The 17,973-nt window shown below is 39.4% G+C and overlaps 1 protein-coding gene across 1 annotated transcript in view; it reads right to left on the bottom strand.

Annotated features, from left to right (window-relative positions):
- Positions 1-17,973, bottom strand: part of ANTXR2 (ANTXR cell adhesion molecule 2) — a 177,783-nt gene that overhangs the window by 144,402 nt on the left and 15,408 nt on the right. The window contains exons 4-7 of the mRNA NM_001076826.1: positions 11,001-11,082; positions 10,180-10,287; positions 9,990-10,058; positions 8,542-8,622 (exon numbers count right to left, since the gene is read on the bottom strand). Of these exons, the coding sequence (NP_001070294.1) occupies positions 8,542-8,622; positions 9,990-10,058; positions 10,180-10,287; positions 11,001-11,082 (340 nt within the window). The remainder of the gene's footprint in view (positions 1-8,541; positions 8,623-9,989; positions 10,059-10,179; positions 10,288-11,000; positions 11,083-17,973) is intronic.

The raw sequence follows: 17,973 nt of genomic DNA on the forward strand, positions 1-17,973 counted from the left end.
TTTAGCTTGCTAGGCTCCTCTGTCCACAGGATTTCCCAGGCAAGAATACTGGCTGTGCTGAGTTGCTTCAGTCATGTCTGACCCTCTGCAACCCTATGCACTATAGCCTGCCAGGCTCCTCAGTCCAAGGGATTCTCCAGGCATGAATACTGGAGTGGGTTTCCATGCCCTCCTCCAGCAGATTTTCCCTACCCAGGGATCAAATCCAAGTCTCTTGTCTCTCCTGCACTGACAGGTGAGTTCTTTACCACTGGGAAGCGCCACCTGGGAAGCCAAGAATACTGGAATGGGGTGCCATTTCCTACGCCAGGGGATCTTCCTGACCCAGGGATCAAACCCACATTTCTTGCAATTCCTGCACTGGCAGGCAGGTTCTTTGCCACTAGTGCCACCTGGGAAACCCTAGACCTGAATCCTGAGAATTCAGAACTACGGCACAGTCAGATCTTGACTTTGGGAAGCTATACCATCTTGAAGTCCTTGTTGTTTTGACCCTTTGCTAGATGTGATCCTTGCACATCTAATACCACTCCTCTTTAGATCTAAAGTCATTGATCACTTAGAACACTGACAATCTCTCTAAGTGGACTGCCCTACAGAAGGATCAATAACTCCATCCCACATGGTCCTAGCTTCTTGCCATTCCTAGCTTCCTATCACATGCTATAAAATCCAGCCCTTCTGAGTTAGATCATTCTTAATCATTATCTCATGTAATTCACAAAACAACCGAATGACGTAGACGTCATTATCCTCATTTGAGTAAAGAGAAAGATTACATTGTAGGACATTATAAAGATTACATTATAGGACACACAGAAGGTCACATGGCTAGACACCGGCAGAGCTGGAACTCGCACTCAGGTTCTGTTTCCAGTCTCATTTTGTCTTCTCTATACTGGGTTTCCTTACACCGTGTCTCACAAGCATTACTGCAAGAGACTTATAATACAGCTTTTCATCTTCCAAATCATCCCATATATTACCATAGGAATATCCTACCTGAATTTCCACTGCTTTCTTATAAATTTCAGGCTCTAAATGAACTTTCCATGGTTCCTCAATTATTTATGCAAAAAGTGCCAATTCACCAGCCAAACATTGGATGATCTCCATAATCTGGATCCAGCCTACCTATCAATGTTTATCCCTGACATCACTCCATAATCCAGGCCAAACCCTCCTGTGCTTCAGCCACTCAGCCTAAGTTGTTTCTGAGGTTCTAATTAATTCTATTAATTAATTAATCTATTCCAATTGTCAGTGCAGTTCAGATCCCACCATAAAGAGCCTCCCATGACTTTACATAACCCAACTTATTTCACCCTTCTGTCAATTTTAATCATATTGGCATTTTACCACAAATTGCATTATAGAATTACTTTTATCATACAGGGTGACTCACTGAAATTTCCCTTTTCCAAATTCTCATACTTTATAATTCTTGGAGGGCGCCACCATAATCCAAAAACCTGAATTGTCACTCTCCAGCCCCTTTAGGACAGAGAATTTGTCTTATTTAAGTTTGTGTCCCCTCTTCCAAGCTTAACACGATGCCCTAACATAAAGAATACATTAGATTTAGGAGAAGAAGGGTGAAAACAACAAAAAATTTTTCACTAGTACCACCTGGAGGTAATGAATTCTAAACCTTCATATATGTTAATTAAGAGTGGAGGTTAAACCAATGGTATAAAAAATGTTATGCAAAAAAAAAAAAAAAAAAGTTACGTATCATTTCCCTGGATAGAAATCCAAAAATTTTGATGATGCATTTCCCTCCAAATTAAAATAGAACATTAAAATGATTTTCTGAATCAAATTTTAGAAAATTTGTTATTTGTTAATATGTTCATAACAAAGGCCTTTTACAGTTCCTTGTTTTCAAGGTTATAAAAGTTATAACTACTACTGTGTTTCTTCTTTTTATAAAAACTATAATGAAAACTGTTAGAACTTTTTCCAGAGTGATTAAATTGTTGGAGTCGCTCCAATAATACATGAAACTTCCTGTTGTTCTACATCCTCACCAACATTTGTGTTGTCAGTCTTTTAAACTTTATCCATTTTGGTGGGAATGTAGTGGTATCTTCTTGTGATTTTAAACTACGCCTCCTTGATGACTAATGCTGCTTAAAAAAATTCTTTTTATGTGCACATTACACAACTAAACATATGGCTATCCTATAGGCAGGCCAGAAACTTCACTCCTAGGTATTTGCCTGAGAAAAATGAAAATATGTGCCCACAAAAAGAATTCTACATGAATGTTATCAGCAGCTTGATTCACAATACCCCCAAACAGAAACAGTTTAGGTGTCTATCTATAGGAGAACAATTTAGCAAGCTGTGCTACAGTCATACAATGGAATAAAAAGTAATAAACTCCAAGTGTACATAATGGGCAGATGAATCTCAGAAATACTCTGCTAAGTGAAAGGAGCCTTATATAGATGAGTATATACTATATGATTTCATTTATATGAAGTTCTACAACAGGCTTAACTAAACTCTGCTGGAAAAAAATAGAACAGCAGCTGCCTCGGGGGTGGAGAGGGCAAAGACTGACTAAGAGGAACCATGAAGGAACTTTCTAGGATGAAAGTAATGTTCTATATCTTGATCGGGCTTTTGAACACAAGTACATGCCTTTGTCAGAACTCACTGAATGCGTAAGATTTGTGTAGTTTATTTCATGCAATTGTTTCTTTACACTGTATATAAATTAACATTAAAAATTGTAGACAAATGAAAAAAAAACTATAATGAAGGCTCCAAAATTAAACTCCTATCCTTGCTGATTAAGAAGTCAATTATAAACAAACTATACATTAACAAAAGGTGATGTCTTATATAGTAAGGGAACCAGGCCAATTAAGTCATTGGATTTTGGTGGGCAGGGAAAGGAGGAAAAGTAAACAAGAAATTCATGTTATCAATTTTTCTCACATAAAGATTAACTTCATGGAAATTAATATACTGACAATTAATAAGTCCAGATGGATTTAAATAAATTCTACAGGAAAAATAAATTATCAATCCATTTAGCGAATATTCTGCCTTCAGTGCACCAAACATTTAAACAATTTAAATTTTCTGATTTCTTCCATTTAATTAGTGTTGGTGGCTCAGTCATGTCTGACTCCTTGAGACCCCATGGACTGTAGCCCACCAGGCTCCTCTGTCCATGGAATTCTCTAGGCAAGAATACTGGAGTGGGTTGCCATTTCCTCCCCTAAGGGATCTTCCCTACCCAGGGATCAAACCCACATCTTTCATGTCTCCTGCTCCGCTTTGTGTAAAACATTCCACAGTAGAGTGTAATCTGTTAGTTTGGTAAACCATAAAGAACAGACAGAAATTCTCTTCTCTCTGTTCTGTACCCTGAAATAGATACATTATATTTGTTTTAAATACCATATACAATTTTTAAAGATAAGATGGTATTCTAAATATAAAGGATAATTCAAATTTGAGGCCAATATACAGCTTTTGTATAATATCAGAGGTGGTGCAGTCTCTGCCTTGAAGAGACAGAAAGTACTTTAATTGCTTTAAGTTTCTACAAAACAGGCATAAATCCCAAGTTACCATCATGATGATAAAAATCTCAACCATTAGTATGAGCAACTTTGATTGCAATGCTCTGTCTACGTGCCTCCTCTGCCAAGTCACCACCAAGGTTTCCCCAGATGCTGACTTCCCTGAGGATCACTTACTCCTCCTTTGGTGACAAAAGAGCTGAAGTTTAACTACAATGAGATGATAACTATATCCATCAGCTCCCTCCAGATGAAACACAAGTGGCTTCGTTCATGATTGGTGGCTAAAATAACCCAAATTTTTCTAACTTCAAGCTAAGTCTTTCGACATAACTTTGTTGTTGTTCAGTCACTAAGTCACATCTGACTCTGCAACCCGATGGACTGTAACACACCAGGCTCCTCTGTCTTCCATTGTTTTCCAGATTTTGCTCAAATTCATGTCCACGGAGTTGGTGATGCTATCTAACCATCTCATCTTCTGCCATCCTGTTCTTTTGCCTTCGATCTTTCTCAGTATTTTTGGTATTTTCCAATAAGCTGGCTCTTCCCATCAGGTGGCCAAAGTACTGGAGCTTCAGCTTCAGCATCAGTATTTCCAATGAATATTCAGGGTTGATTTCCTTTAGAACTGAGTGGTTTGATCTTCTTGCAGTCCAACAGACTCTCAAGAGTCTTGTCTAGCACCACAATTTGAAAGCATCAATTCTTCAGTGCTCAGCCTTCTTCATGGTCCAACTCTCACATCCATACATGATTACTGGAAAAACCAGAGCTTTAACTATATGCACCTTTGTCAGCAAATTGAAGTCTGCTTTTTAATATTCTGTCTAGGTCTGTCACATCTTTCCTTGCAAGGAGAAAGCATCTTTTAATTTCATGGCAGCAGTCATTGTCTATTGTGATTTTGGAATCCAAGAAAAGAAAACCTGTCATTGCTTCCACTTTTTCCCCTTCTATTTGCCATGAAGTAATGGGAAAGAACCCGACTGTCAATGCAGAAGACCTAAGAAACACAGGTTCAATCCCTGGGTCGGGAAGATCTCCTGGAGAAGGAAATGGCAGCCCACTCCAGTGTTCTTGCCTGGAGAATCCCATGGACAGAGGAGCCTGGCAGGCTACACTCCATAGGGTCACAAAGAGTTGGACATGACTGAAGCAACTTAGCAAGCATGCACACGCATATACAATGGGACCCGATGTCACAATCTCAGTATTCTGAAACTCTTGGCTGAGTTTCAAGCCAACTTTTTCGCTCTTCTCTTTCAACCTCATCAAGAGGCTCTTTAATTGCTTTTTACTTTCTGCCACTAGAGTGGTATCATCTGCATATCTGAGGTTGTTAATATTTCTCTCAGCAATCTGGATTCCAGCTTGTGATTCATCCAGCCCAGCATTAAGCAAAATGTACTCTGCATATAAGTTAAATAAGCAGGGTGACAATATACAGCCTTGACATACTCCTTTCCCAATTTGGAACCAGTCAATTGTTCCATTTCCGTTCCTAACTGTTGCTTCTTGAGTCACATACAGGTTTCTCAGAAGACAGGTAAGGTTGCCTGGTACTCCCATCTCTTTTAAGAATTTTCCACAGTTTGTTGCAATCCACACAGTCAAAGGCTTCAGTGTACTCAATGAAGCAGAAGTAGACGTTTTTCTGGAATTCTCTTGCTTTCTTCATGATCCAACAAATGTTGGCAATTTGATCTCTGGTTCCTCTGCCTTTTCTAAACTCAGCTTTTATATCCGGAAGTTCTCGGTTCACAAACTGTCGAAGCCTAGCTTGAAGGATTTTGAGCATTGCCTTGATGACATGTGAAATGAGCACAATTGTATGGTAATTTGAACATTCTTTTGCATTGTCCTTCTTTGGGATTGGAAGAAAAACTGATCTTTTCCAGTTTTGTGGCCACTGCTGAGTTTTCCAAATTTGCTGACCTATTGAGTGCCACACTTTAACAGCATCATCTTTTAGAACATGAAATAGCTCAGTCGGAATTCCATCACCTCCACTAGCTTTGTTCATAGTAATGTTTCCTAAAGCCCACCTGACTTCACACTCCAGGATGTCTGGCTCTAGGTGAGTGAGACCTTCTGGGTCCTGAAGACCTTTCTTGTATAGTTCTGTATATTCTTGCCACCTCTTCTTAATCTCTTCTGCTTCTATCCTTATATGAAATGTTCCCTTGATATCTCCAATTTTCTTGAAGACATCTCTAGTCTTTCCCATTCTATTGTTTTCCTCCATTTCTTTGCATTGTTCGTTTAAGAAGGGCTTCTTGTCTCTCCTTTCTATTCTCTGGAACTCTGTATTCAATTAAGCATATCTTTCCCTTTCTCCTTTGCCTTTCACTTCTCTTCTTTCCTCAGCAATTTGTAAAGTCTCCCCAGACAACCACAATGCCTTCTTGCATTTCTTTGTGTTTTTTTTTTTTTTTTCTCTTGGATTTGGCTCAGTCTCCTGTACAATGTTATGAACCTCCATCCATAGCTCTTCAGGCATTCTGTCTACCAGATGTAATCCCTTGAATCCATCTGTCACTTCCACTATATAATCATAAGGGATTTGATTTAGGTCATATCTGAATGGCCTAAGGGTTTTCCCTACTTTCTTTGATTTAAGCCTGAATTTTTCAATAAGGAGCTCAGGATCTGAGCCACAGTCAGATCCAGGTTTGTTTTTGCTGACTATATAGAACTTCTCATCTTTGACTGCAAAGAACATAATCATGGCAACTGACTCCAGTATTCCTGCCTGGAGAACCCCATTCAAAAGTTTCCTTAATACAAATTTTAAAAATGAAACTGAATAAATAAATATAACAACAACTTTATCTCCTCCTATAATCAACTACTCAATTTCTTGAAGGAGAAATCTGTAGTCATAACCCACAAAAAGAGAGTTTTCAGATGCCAATTAATCACCAGGAGAATTTTGAATTAATACTTTGATAGAAAGAAAATAATTCCAAAGGGGCTAAACCCACAGAGGTCTTCTCTCCTTCAGTATAATTATAAAAATAACTGAAAATTCCCAAGTACAATAAAATTCTATTTAAAATACAATACACTTTTTTTCACGGGCTTCACTAGTAGCTTAGCTGGTAAAGAATCCGCCTGCAATGCAGGGAACACCAGTTCGATCCTGGGTCAGAAAGTTCCCCTGGAGAAAGGAGTGGAGGTACACACTCCAATATTCTTGGGCTCCCCTGGTGACTCAGACGGTGAAGAATCTTCCTGTAATGCAGTAGATGTGGGTTCCATCCCTGAGTTGGGAAGATCCCCTGGAGGAGGTTATGGCAACCCCCTCCAGTATTCTTGCCTGGAGAATTCCCATGGCAGAGGAGACTGGCGGGCTACAGTCCATGGGGTCACAAAGAATCAGACATGACTGAGCAACTAACCACAGCACAGCACACTTTTTTTACAGGGTCAAATTGTCCTCCCTTTTGCATTGTCAATACATTTTCCTATATTTTAAAACAAATTACAGTTGTGCAATATGTACCTTGAATCCATCTCTAAAAATATTTACTAATTTTACATTGAAATTTTTTCCTGAAAATAAATACATATGTAAAACTCCTAAAATACTTATATCTCTGTTCCATTCTGCACTTAGTTTTGGCCTTTCCACTGGCTATTCTTATATGTGATAGAACTAAATTGCATGTTTTCCCTGAAAAGCCCTGTTTATCATGAGGAAAAAAAGCATACACGCTATCAAAAACAAGTTTTTTTTTTTAATTTCACCCTATGTTTCTGAAAAAAACATGATCTTTAAAAAGAAATTTTAAATACCAAAACCAAATGTCAGAAAAAAACTGAGATTTTTTTTTCCCTTCAATAAACATCCAAAGATTAAAGGAAAAACTTTGGCTTAGAGAACATATATATATATTATTCACTTCCATTTTAGGATGTTGTTTACCAAAATATAATAAATACTTAATAGCAACTGTTCCTACTGCTTCTAGCAAAAGGCAGTAAAATGAAACATAAACCTCAGCTGTGAAAGCCCAGGAGTTTTGCTTTGCATTTCATCACTCCACTTCCCCTTCCCCTGCTTAGGATGGCCCGGATTCTAACAATCACCAGAGACAGCTCAACTGAATTCCAAACAGAAATATTATGAGTTCCAGTGAAACTATTAATCATTAAAATGGAAAGAACAACAACTGCAGTCAAATACTCTGCTGCTGGTTCGAGTTGCCTGACTGATAGCTAAGAAATACCCATATTTGGAGCAGGAAGCAATCACACATTCCAATCCAAATTTTTATTTTATACTTCTTCAAAGCCTATAAAACTTTCAAGATAGCGAGTCAGTGAGGAACTCCATGCTCAAAGGGCACTCTGAGACTGGTGATGACAATCTTAAACTTCAAATCACAAACCCAGGCTCACAGCACTCAATTTGTTAAGAGTTAATTCCAAATCTCACAAACAAAATCCGTATCTCTAGAATTTCCCTGCATGTGCAATACTCAACAAATTTCCTTCTTAAATTCTCTCTTCAAGATAACAAGATTACTCCCTATAGTTTAAAATATATCTAAGGCATGCCCCTTATATGTAGAATCTAAAAAGAAATCACACAAATGAACTTATAAAACAGAAAGAGACTCACAGATTCAGAGACTGTGATTTAGAGAAACTTATGGGGACAACGTTTTGCCAGAGGAAAGAACGGGGAGAAGGGATGGTTAAGGAGGTTGGGATTGATATCTATTCACTGCTATACTTAAAATGGATAACCAATGAGGACCTACTTTATGTATAACACAGCAACTCTGCTCAGTGTTATGTGGCAGCCTGGGTGGGAGGGCAGTTTGAGAGAGAATGGATACATGTATACATATGGCTGAGTCCCTTCTCTGTTCACCTGAAACTATCATAACATTGTGAATCAGCTATATCCCCAAACAAAATAAAAAAATTTTTTAATTCTTTTAATTTAAAATTGATGAGCCTTTCCTACCCACAAAGAAATACTCACAGAATTAATGATTCCTCTAAGAGCTTGAAATCCACCTTTGACGGGAAACACTTGTTCCTTGGAATCAGCGATTCTTTCGAGCTTTAGGAAAAGGAGGAAAAGTTCACTGGGGGGTGGTTGAGACATACAACCTTTTATACCCTTCCTTACTTGTTAGTTACATTCATCTGAAAAATTACACCAGAGGATTAATTCCTTGTCAGGAATTGACTGGAGTAACTGGTGTACTCTAAATGCAGCACAACAAGAACTGAGATCAGGCACAGCCCCTTTACAACCGGCCTCAAGTCACAATTTCAAAAGAGTGCAGAGCTCTACGAGCTGCAAATGTCATGAGACACAGAAGCTTCGCTCACACTCAACCAGACATTTAAATGTAAAAACATTTTGTGAGTGGGAAAAAAAAATTTAATACATAAACCCTGTAAACTTCATGAAAAAAAAACACATTTTTTAAGGAAAATCATTAAAGATTTTTCCAACAGACTTCTCAAATTCTAAGCTCCTAAGCATCAAATTTTCAAACTAAAACATCTAAACAAGACTTGTCATGATAACCTCGTCAGCTGATTAAAGAGGAGCATGCATATTATTTTATTAATGTTCAAGAAAAATAGGGTTTTGTCTTCAGTTTAATTAGGTAATGAAACCCATCAAAATCAAACATTACTAACACAGAGTTCAAGACAGGAGGCCATTTTTATAGCAGATCTTTAACAATTAAGTGGGTTTCTGTGGTTGCTCAGATGACAAAGAATTCTGCTGCAGTGCAGGAGACCCAGGTTTGACCCCTGGGTTGGGAAGATTTCCCCTAGAGAATGGAATGGCAACCCAATTCAATATTCTTGCCTGGAGAATTCCATGGATAGAGGAATCTGACAGGGTATATTCCATGGGGTTGCAAAGAGTCAGACCCCAGGAGTGACAAACACTGTGCTTCTCAGGTGGGACTAGTGGTAAAGAACCCACCTGCCAACGCAGAAGACATAATAAGAGACGTGGGTTTCGGTCAGGAAGATCCCCTGGAGTAAGGCATGGAAACTCACTCCAGTATTCTTGCCTGGAGAATCCCATGGACAGAGAAGCCTGGCAGACTTTAGTCCACAGGGCTGCAAAGAATCAGACCCAACTGAAACGACTTAGCATACATAGAAGTGTTAGTTGCTCAGTCGTGTCTGACTCTTCGTGACCCCATGGGCTGGAGCTTGCCAGGCTCTTCTGTCCGTGGGATTTTCCAGGCAAGAATACTGGGGTGGGTAGCCATTTTCTTCTTCAGGGGATCTTCCCAACCCAGGAATTGAACCTGGGTCTCCCACATTCCTAGCAGATTCTTTACTGTCTGAGCCACCAAGGAAGCATGCATGCAAGTCATTATTGAAAAATCTGATCAACTCTCCTTAAGATTATTATGTGATTTAGATTCAAGGCTGCAGATCTGCTGTACTTACTTGAGCTTGTTCAAAGTCAAGGACACCAACACAATAAACTCTAGCCCCAAGTGACCTGGATATCTTTGCCTATTGAGAGAGAGAGAGACAGAGAGAGGGAGACAGGTAAATTATTCAAACATCAGGCTACACATGCAGACATACAGCAAAATACACTGGGGTGTAAAGACAGTTTCAGTTCAATACTCACCTCTTTCTCTGCATATGATGGCACCAGACCGTCCAATTTACCATCTGTCAGAGCAATTATGATACTGGAGGTTTTTAAGTCTCTTGCTTTCTCAATTTGCTCATTTGCCTGAAAATGAAGAAAAACTGTCCAACTCACAAGTTAATCTTAACTTTTAACCAGCATGTTCCATCAAGCTGTATTTTAAGTCTGGTAAAATCGAACTATTTTGGACTAGCTTTTAAAACAGCATAGGGCTTGCCTGATGGCTCAGGTGGTAAAGCGTTTGCCTGCGATGTGGGAGACCTGGGTTCGATCCCTAGGTTGGGAAGATCCCCTGGAGAAGGAAATAGCAACCCACTCCTGAAAAATTCCATGGACAGAGGAGCCTGGTAGGCTACAGACCATGGGTCACAAAGAGTCAGACACGACTGAGCGACTTCACTTTCTTTCTTCTTTCTTTAAAACAGGGTATTTTATATTAACTATTTTAATTTGAAATATACATATATTCACATTATAGAATAATTACTATTGGGTGTAAATGACAAAGGTTTTTAGCCTTGGCTGACTATAACCACGGAGAAAATGTGGTTCTCTGAATATAGTTGCAGAGAAAATGGAAAATTCCTTAAAAGGCAAACTGTCATCCAAACTTCTTTTATCACCATGGTAAATTCTTTCTATCAGTCTTATCCCTAGAACAACTAAAAGAATTTTTTTTTTTAACTTTAAGGTAAGCATGTAATGGCATCTTTGAGTTTTACTAGGGAGTTATAATTTATTTCATTACAGAGTAAGGAAACGTTCTTTCCCATACTTACAAGTATAAAAGAACTTACTAGCTTTAGTCCTTCATGGATGTATGTCTCTCCTACGGGACTAACATGTTTCAAATTGTCCAAGCCTTCACTGATTTTGCCTCTGAAAATAATACAGTACAAAATTAAACAAAAGAAAAATGAGGAAAGATCACAATAAGCACTTTTCAAAAAATGAGGCAGTTTTGCAATTAAGGCAGTTTTGTCCCAGGTTTTGAGGGCAAACAACTCCTCATACTGTCATTTTAATGAGTATTTAATAATGTCCGTATTTTAAGCATAAAATCATTCACCAGAGTCTCACCCACATTTAAAAATAACTTACTTTATTTTAATTTTAAGGATTCTATTTTAATATTGTAGTGAAAATTATTATCAGACAAGTTCATCTCAGGAAGTTTCCAGAAAACACAACTTTCAAAGTATAATCCTAATCTTCCTTCTTTGTAACTCAGTCACCTCCACCAACCCATGTTGACTGTCTCTTTTAATACTTGTTTTAAAATCTACCTATTCTGAACCTAACTAACTTCAGTACACTCTTTTTTCTAAGATGCCCCAAATATATTCATGTTCAACTTTTACTGCAATGAACAATTCTGTATCTTAAAAATATTCTACTTTAAAATAATTTCACGGATTTAACATTTTCACTTAACTAGACTAGAAGCCTGGAGAAGGCGATGGCACCCCACTCCAGTACTCTTGCCTGGAAAATCCCATGGATGGAGGAGCCTGGTAGGCTGCAGTCCATGGGGTCGCTGAGGGTCGGACACGACTGAGCGACTTCTCTTTCACTTTTCACTTTCATGCATTGGAGAAGGAAATGGCAACCCACTCCAGTGTTCTTGCCTGGAGAATCCCAGGGACAGGGGAGCCTGGTGGGCTGCCGTCTATGGGGTCGCACAGAGTCGGACATGACTGAAGCGACTTAGCAGCAGACTAGAAGCCTACAGTGGGCTATCACCATGTCTATTATTTATAATGCATCCCCCAACTTTGCCCTAGTTACTTACTATAATGTCTTTTACAAAGTAAATGTTCAATAAATTTTTCAATCTACCCTAGGAAAAAAATTCGTAGTTCCACAGATGATGGAGTAAATTACATAATTTATAAACTTGTTTTATCTAAATATTTATGTTTTAATATCTACAGAAACAACTTGAAACTGACTCAATCTGAATGCAGATAAAAACCAAATATTTGGTGCTTCCCAGAAATGAGTGGCAGCGTGTCCTCAAGCATTAATGTTTGCTGCCAAAAGAGAAATGAAAAAAGACAACTGAAATCCAAGTTTACACAAACAGCTTTTGCCTGGTAAAAATCGCCTTCTCCATTTAGTTCAGATTCTAATCATCATTACTTCTGAGGACTAGACAACACTAGTAGAAGACTCTAAGCAGAAAGAACTTGCCAAATGTGGGGTTCAGAGTGGGAAGGTAGGTCTCTGCCTGCTTATTTCGCTGGAAGAAGCAGAGCACTTTGCCTGTATCCCATACCAGCCACTGTGACATTCTAAGTTACTCTGAACTGCTTCATTACTTTTGCAGCTACAGAGTCATAAGAGGAAAAGTGTTCCTTGGCCATATCCAACAACATCAACATTCATGAGCCCTGGTCTGTCACTTCCCAGAGTAACTACATACTCTGTCAGCCTCTCCTCTATCAACAAGTATCACTGGGACTTCCCAGGGGGTCCAGTGATAAAGAGTTCGCCTTCCAATGCAGGGGGTGCTGGTTTGATCCCTGGTTGGGGAACTAAGATCCCACATGCCATGGGGCAACTAGGCTCGTGCACCACGACTAAGACCTGATACAACAGATAAACAAAAAAGTTTTTCAACGGAAAAAAAAAAGTGTCACTAAAAGGGAAATGGAAGTCAAAACAAGACAGGGCCTTTGAGGGATTCCAAGTAACTAAAAATAAGTTTAAATTTTTTTTATTAGTAAATGGTAAACTGAGGGAGAAAAAAACCATGTAGTAGGTAAAAAACACAACTCATCCATTTATACCATGACTTAAAGTTCCAAAGGAAAGCAAGGGAGAAAATGTTTAAAAGTAAGAGAAGAAAAAATGTGTATGTTATGAAGATCAGCTCAAGTCAATATCAGATTCACTGAGCTTGGCTTTAACGTTGTCTTCAACCGCAACAAACAGCAATACCGAAACTACTTTGGAGTTTGTTGTGGTTCTGTAGCCAAGGATGCAAGACACACAAAGTCCCCTATGAGCTCACAGGGCAGAAGCTTCTTTGCCATCCCTGAGTAATCGCTACACACTTCCTCTTTTCTGCTAACTACAGCTATTTCTTGCCCCGACTATCAGGAACTGCATGGTAAATGTCTTCCTCATTCAGAAAATTCTGTTAAGCTCAATGGTTATCATATTGCTATATCCTGTTTTCTAAGATCTTAGCTTTTCTTTTCAGATGTTACTAATTTTCTGCAATGTTATTGTATTCTGTGTGACTTCAAATACTTCTTGGAAAGAGGCAGAATTTAAATAAAGCGGGATATGAAACCTCTGTTTGATTGCTGTTGCTACTTTTGTTTTTGTTGTTGTTGTTGGGCATCAGGGTATCAAAATCTATAATCAACTCTTTCTTCTTGACTTTATAACTATGTTGATTGAAAAGAGGGGATGAGGCAGAGAGGCAGGGGGTGGCAGAGGCAAAAACATATTGACTCATTTTTTAATCTAAAAAATTAACACTCTCAGCTCTGTTAGTATCCTTCAAATTTCTCTGCTGAGTAAAGGAAAGAAGAGATAAGAAGGGAAGAGGAAAGATAAGCAGACAAGAGAAGGGAAAGGAAGGAAACATAGCAACCACTACTGCTAGGCACTGTGCCGCCTCAGTGGCCTTTCTCCAGCCATAAGACACCGCAACTATGGGAGGTGTGCATGAGGTCACAACTAAGGTGAAGATATATTTGATAAATAGTGGCATAATAAAATAGTTGGCAGAAAATTCTGACTTGCCCAACTAGCACAATTCAGCCATAATTTTAAGTCCTTTCTACTTGTGACTAAAGATATGCATTTATAAATGTATCTCTATACTTAACCTGAACTTTTCAATGTGCACTGCCTTAACTCTCCAGACTTCAAAGCTCTTTCTAGGTTTCAGTCAATCAGTCTACACACATTGGCTGAGCACCCACACATGTGAACACTGTGATCTTACACCGCGATATGACAACAATTTACGCCTAGTCTATGGCTACCCTCTCACCCATTTACAGGTGCAATGTCGTTCTCCACCCTGGCTGGACACTGGGATCGCCTAAAAGGCTTTTAAAAAAAAAAAAAAAAAAAATCTTCTGGACACTAATGGAAAAAATTATAATTTACTTGATGTGTGCTGGGGTCAGGGTATTTCTTGGAAATTCTCCAGAGCATTTCTATAGTGCGGCCAAGAATTATGAAACTCTGATTTAATCTAATTTTAAAACCTTTCCATGTTGTTGGAAAGGGCTTCCCTAGTGGCTCAGTTGGTAAAGAATCTGCCTGCAATGTGGGAGACTCGGGTTCAATCCCTGGGTTGGGAAAATACCCCGGAGAAGGAAATGGCAACCCACTCTAGTAATCTTGCCTGGAGAATTCCATGGAATGTTGTTGGAATGCTCTTTTCCTTACCTATTTTGCCAGTCAGTTCTTCTACTAAAGGGGTTTTGGAGGTAACTAGGATAATCTTTTAAAATGTAAAATGCAGTTTCTGGGATGGATGACTTATAGCCAGAGAGAACATGGATTAATTCCAAGCCCAGTCTCATTTTCTCAACTATAAAACAAAGAGGAAAATACCTGTACTACAGGGCCATTGTGAGGATTAATATAATATAACATATAATATAACATATAATAAGTACTGCGCTAGGCCACTTCGCTAGCTGTCCAGGGGTTAAGACTCCACACTTTCAATGCAGGGGGTGTGGGTTCAATCCCTGGTCAGGAAACTAAGATCGCACAGGCCATGCAGCATGGCCAAGAAAAGCTACTATGGTTGTTATTGACACTGGTCATTCCTCTGTTCGTAGGATTTTGTTCACCCAGTTTACTTGCTTCTTGATTCTAAGGAGAGCTCACTCAGCAAACTGAAGGTTGAAAAAATTTGATAAAGACCCAAAAAGGAGGAGGGAAAGGAATAGAGGAAAGAAAGTTTATGCTGAAGCTTTAGTGAGAACAAATGATATGGAAAGCTATAGAATGAGGTGGGAAGACTCAGGTTTGGAGTAAATCAGAAACGAACTAAAACTTGGGTTCTGCAACTAGTGTAAGCACTGGCAGTTGTTTAATTTCCTGCAGCTCAGTTCCCATATCCATAAAGTGTAAATAAGAATGGCTGACCCAATGACGTCTTCATTCACTCATTCCACAGACATTTATTAGGTGACTACTATCACATTTATGAAAATGTTAGTTGCTCAGCGACCCCATGGACTGAAGCCCACCAGGTTCCTCTGTCCATGGAATTCTCCAGGAAAGAACACTGCAGTGGGTAGCCACTCCCTTCTCCAGGGGATCTTCCCGACCCAGGATCGAACCCCGGTGTCCCGCATTGCAGGCAGATTCTTTACCATGTGAGGCACCAGGAAGCCCATCATCTTTTTAATATAATGTTATTATATTTGGCAGCTTTTGAACAATTCAGAAAGCTGTCGGATCTGGACAGAAGAGCTATTAGAGGAGATAGACGAGAGAAAGGAAATGGTTAGTGCCCTAAACGAACCCTCTTTACTACAGCTTCTCCTTTGCATTGCCATGTTGCTCTTCTACAAAACCTACAAATGGTGGCAAGCTGAATTTGAAGGTGACAGATGGCACAACGGATAGCAGTCCAGACTGCTCCAGCTAATTATCTACCACTGCATCCTTCAGTTGTTTCATGTTAAGCAAAAGTAACACCAACATAACTCCACAGGGTTGCTGTGAAAAATCAAAGAGTTGATGCATATAAAGAATTCGGTACAAAGTCAGTGTCACACAGACATTAGTCATTATTCTTTTATCACATGATGTGTCAGGAACTGAGCAGGGTCATCTGCAGCCAGACCTCATTCTTTCATCATGCCACCCTGCATCATACCATGAACGCAACCCACAGGTCAAACATGGAGCACTGGCCACCTTAATTCCCAGCTCTAAAACTCACTAGTCTTAGTAATTTTGTGACTTTGCTAAGTTGTGTCCTCTCTGAGCTTGCATTTCTCCCCTGTGAAAATGGGAACATTGATAGTACTTATATAGCAGAGTTGTTATAAAATTTAAAGGGACTATTACTATCAGGGCTTCCTTGATGGCTCAGTTGGTAAAGAATCCACCTGCAATGCAGGAGACCCTGGTTCAATTCCTGGTTTGGGAAGATCCACTGGAGTAGGAATAGGCTACCCATTCCAGTATTCTTGGGCTTCTCTTGTGGCTGAGCTGGTAAAGAATCCACCTGCAATGCAGGAGACCTGGGTTTGATCCCTGGGTTGGGAAGATCCCCTAGGGAAGGGAAAGGCTACACATTCCAGTATTCTGGCCTGGAGAATTCCATGGACTATACAGTCCATTGATGCTTTTGAACTGTGGTGTTGGAGAAGACTCTTGAGAGTCCCTTGGACTGCAAGGAGATCCAACCAGTCCATTCTGAAGGAGATCAGCCCTAGGATTTCTTTGGAAGGAATGATGCTAAAGCTGAAACTCCAATACTTTGGCCACCTCATGCGAAGAGTTGACTCATTGGAAAAGACTCTGATGCTGGGAGGGATTGGGGGCAAGAGGAGAAGGGGACGACAGAGGATGAGATGGCTGGATGGCATCACTGACTCGATGGACGTGAGTCTCAGTAAACTCCGGGAGTTGGTGATGGACAGGGAGGCCTGGGTGTGCTGCGATTCATGGGGTCGCAAAGAGTCGGACACGACTGAGTGACTGATCTGATCTGATCTGATACAGTCCATGGGATCGCAAAGAGTCAGACACGACTGAGCAACTTTCACTTATTACTTGTAAACAGTTAGTACAATGCATGGCACCTAAGTGTTCAATAATCAATACCAACTGTTTATATCAATTTTCTGTGCATGCGTGCTAAGTTACTTCACTCATGTCCAACTCTTTGCGATCCCATGGACTGTAATCCCCCCAGGCTCCTCTATCCACGGGATTCTCCAGGGAAGCATACTGGAGTGGGTCACCATGCCCTCCTCTAGGGGATCTTCTAGGGATCGAACCTGCGTCTCCTGTGGCTCCTGCATTGGATTCTTTACTGCTGAGCCACCAGGGAAGCACAGTGGTAGTTGCTAAGGAAGATCGCATTGCAGGCAGATGCCTTACATCTGAGCCACCAGAGAAGCCCATCAATTCACTGTACTGTGCCAACCGTTGACGGTAATGTAAATAGGAATTATCACCTTTGTTTTTCACAGTTTGGGAGCCTTATTTGAGAACTTCTCTTCACTAGTGCAAAAACACATAGAATTTTTAAACTTTATATTAAGTTATACAAACTCCAACTCATATGCATGTGTTCAGTATTGCTCTTGAATAGGTGAATATCAAAATCCCAAAATGTACTTCTATCACAGCACAATATTAAACTATTTTAGGAAAATTATCATTTCTAATAAATAAAACTTCAATTCTCACATTTATACCTTACCTATTAATTCTTAAGACTGAGAGTTTGAATTGAAAAAACTATTCAAAGTCATGAAAGTAAAAGGAAATGTGCCCATCTATTCCAACCCAAGAAGGAAATAATGATAATATTAAAATAATACAAAAATAAAGTATTAATGTTGTTAATAAACAGCTTTAATTCATACAAAGGAATGAGAGTGAGAGGCTAATAATAAAAAATAAAAGTAAATAACACATCATTCAAAATTTGCTGACATGGGTTATGGGTTACAGCAGAATCTAAAGACTAGTGCCAAAATTACCAGTCTAATTTACTATTTTGGTTACACACAAGGTTTTTTTTTTTTCCATTTAGCTGGCATG

The sequence above is a fragment of the Bos taurus genome, chromosome 6, assembly GCF_002263795.3.
Source record: "Bos taurus isolate L1 Dominette 01449 registration number 42190680 breed Hereford chromosome 6, ARS-UCD2.0, whole genome shotgun sequence".
In the NCBI taxonomy this organism is placed as follows: Eukaryota; Metazoa; Chordata; class Mammalia; order Artiodactyla; family Bovidae; genus Bos; species Bos taurus.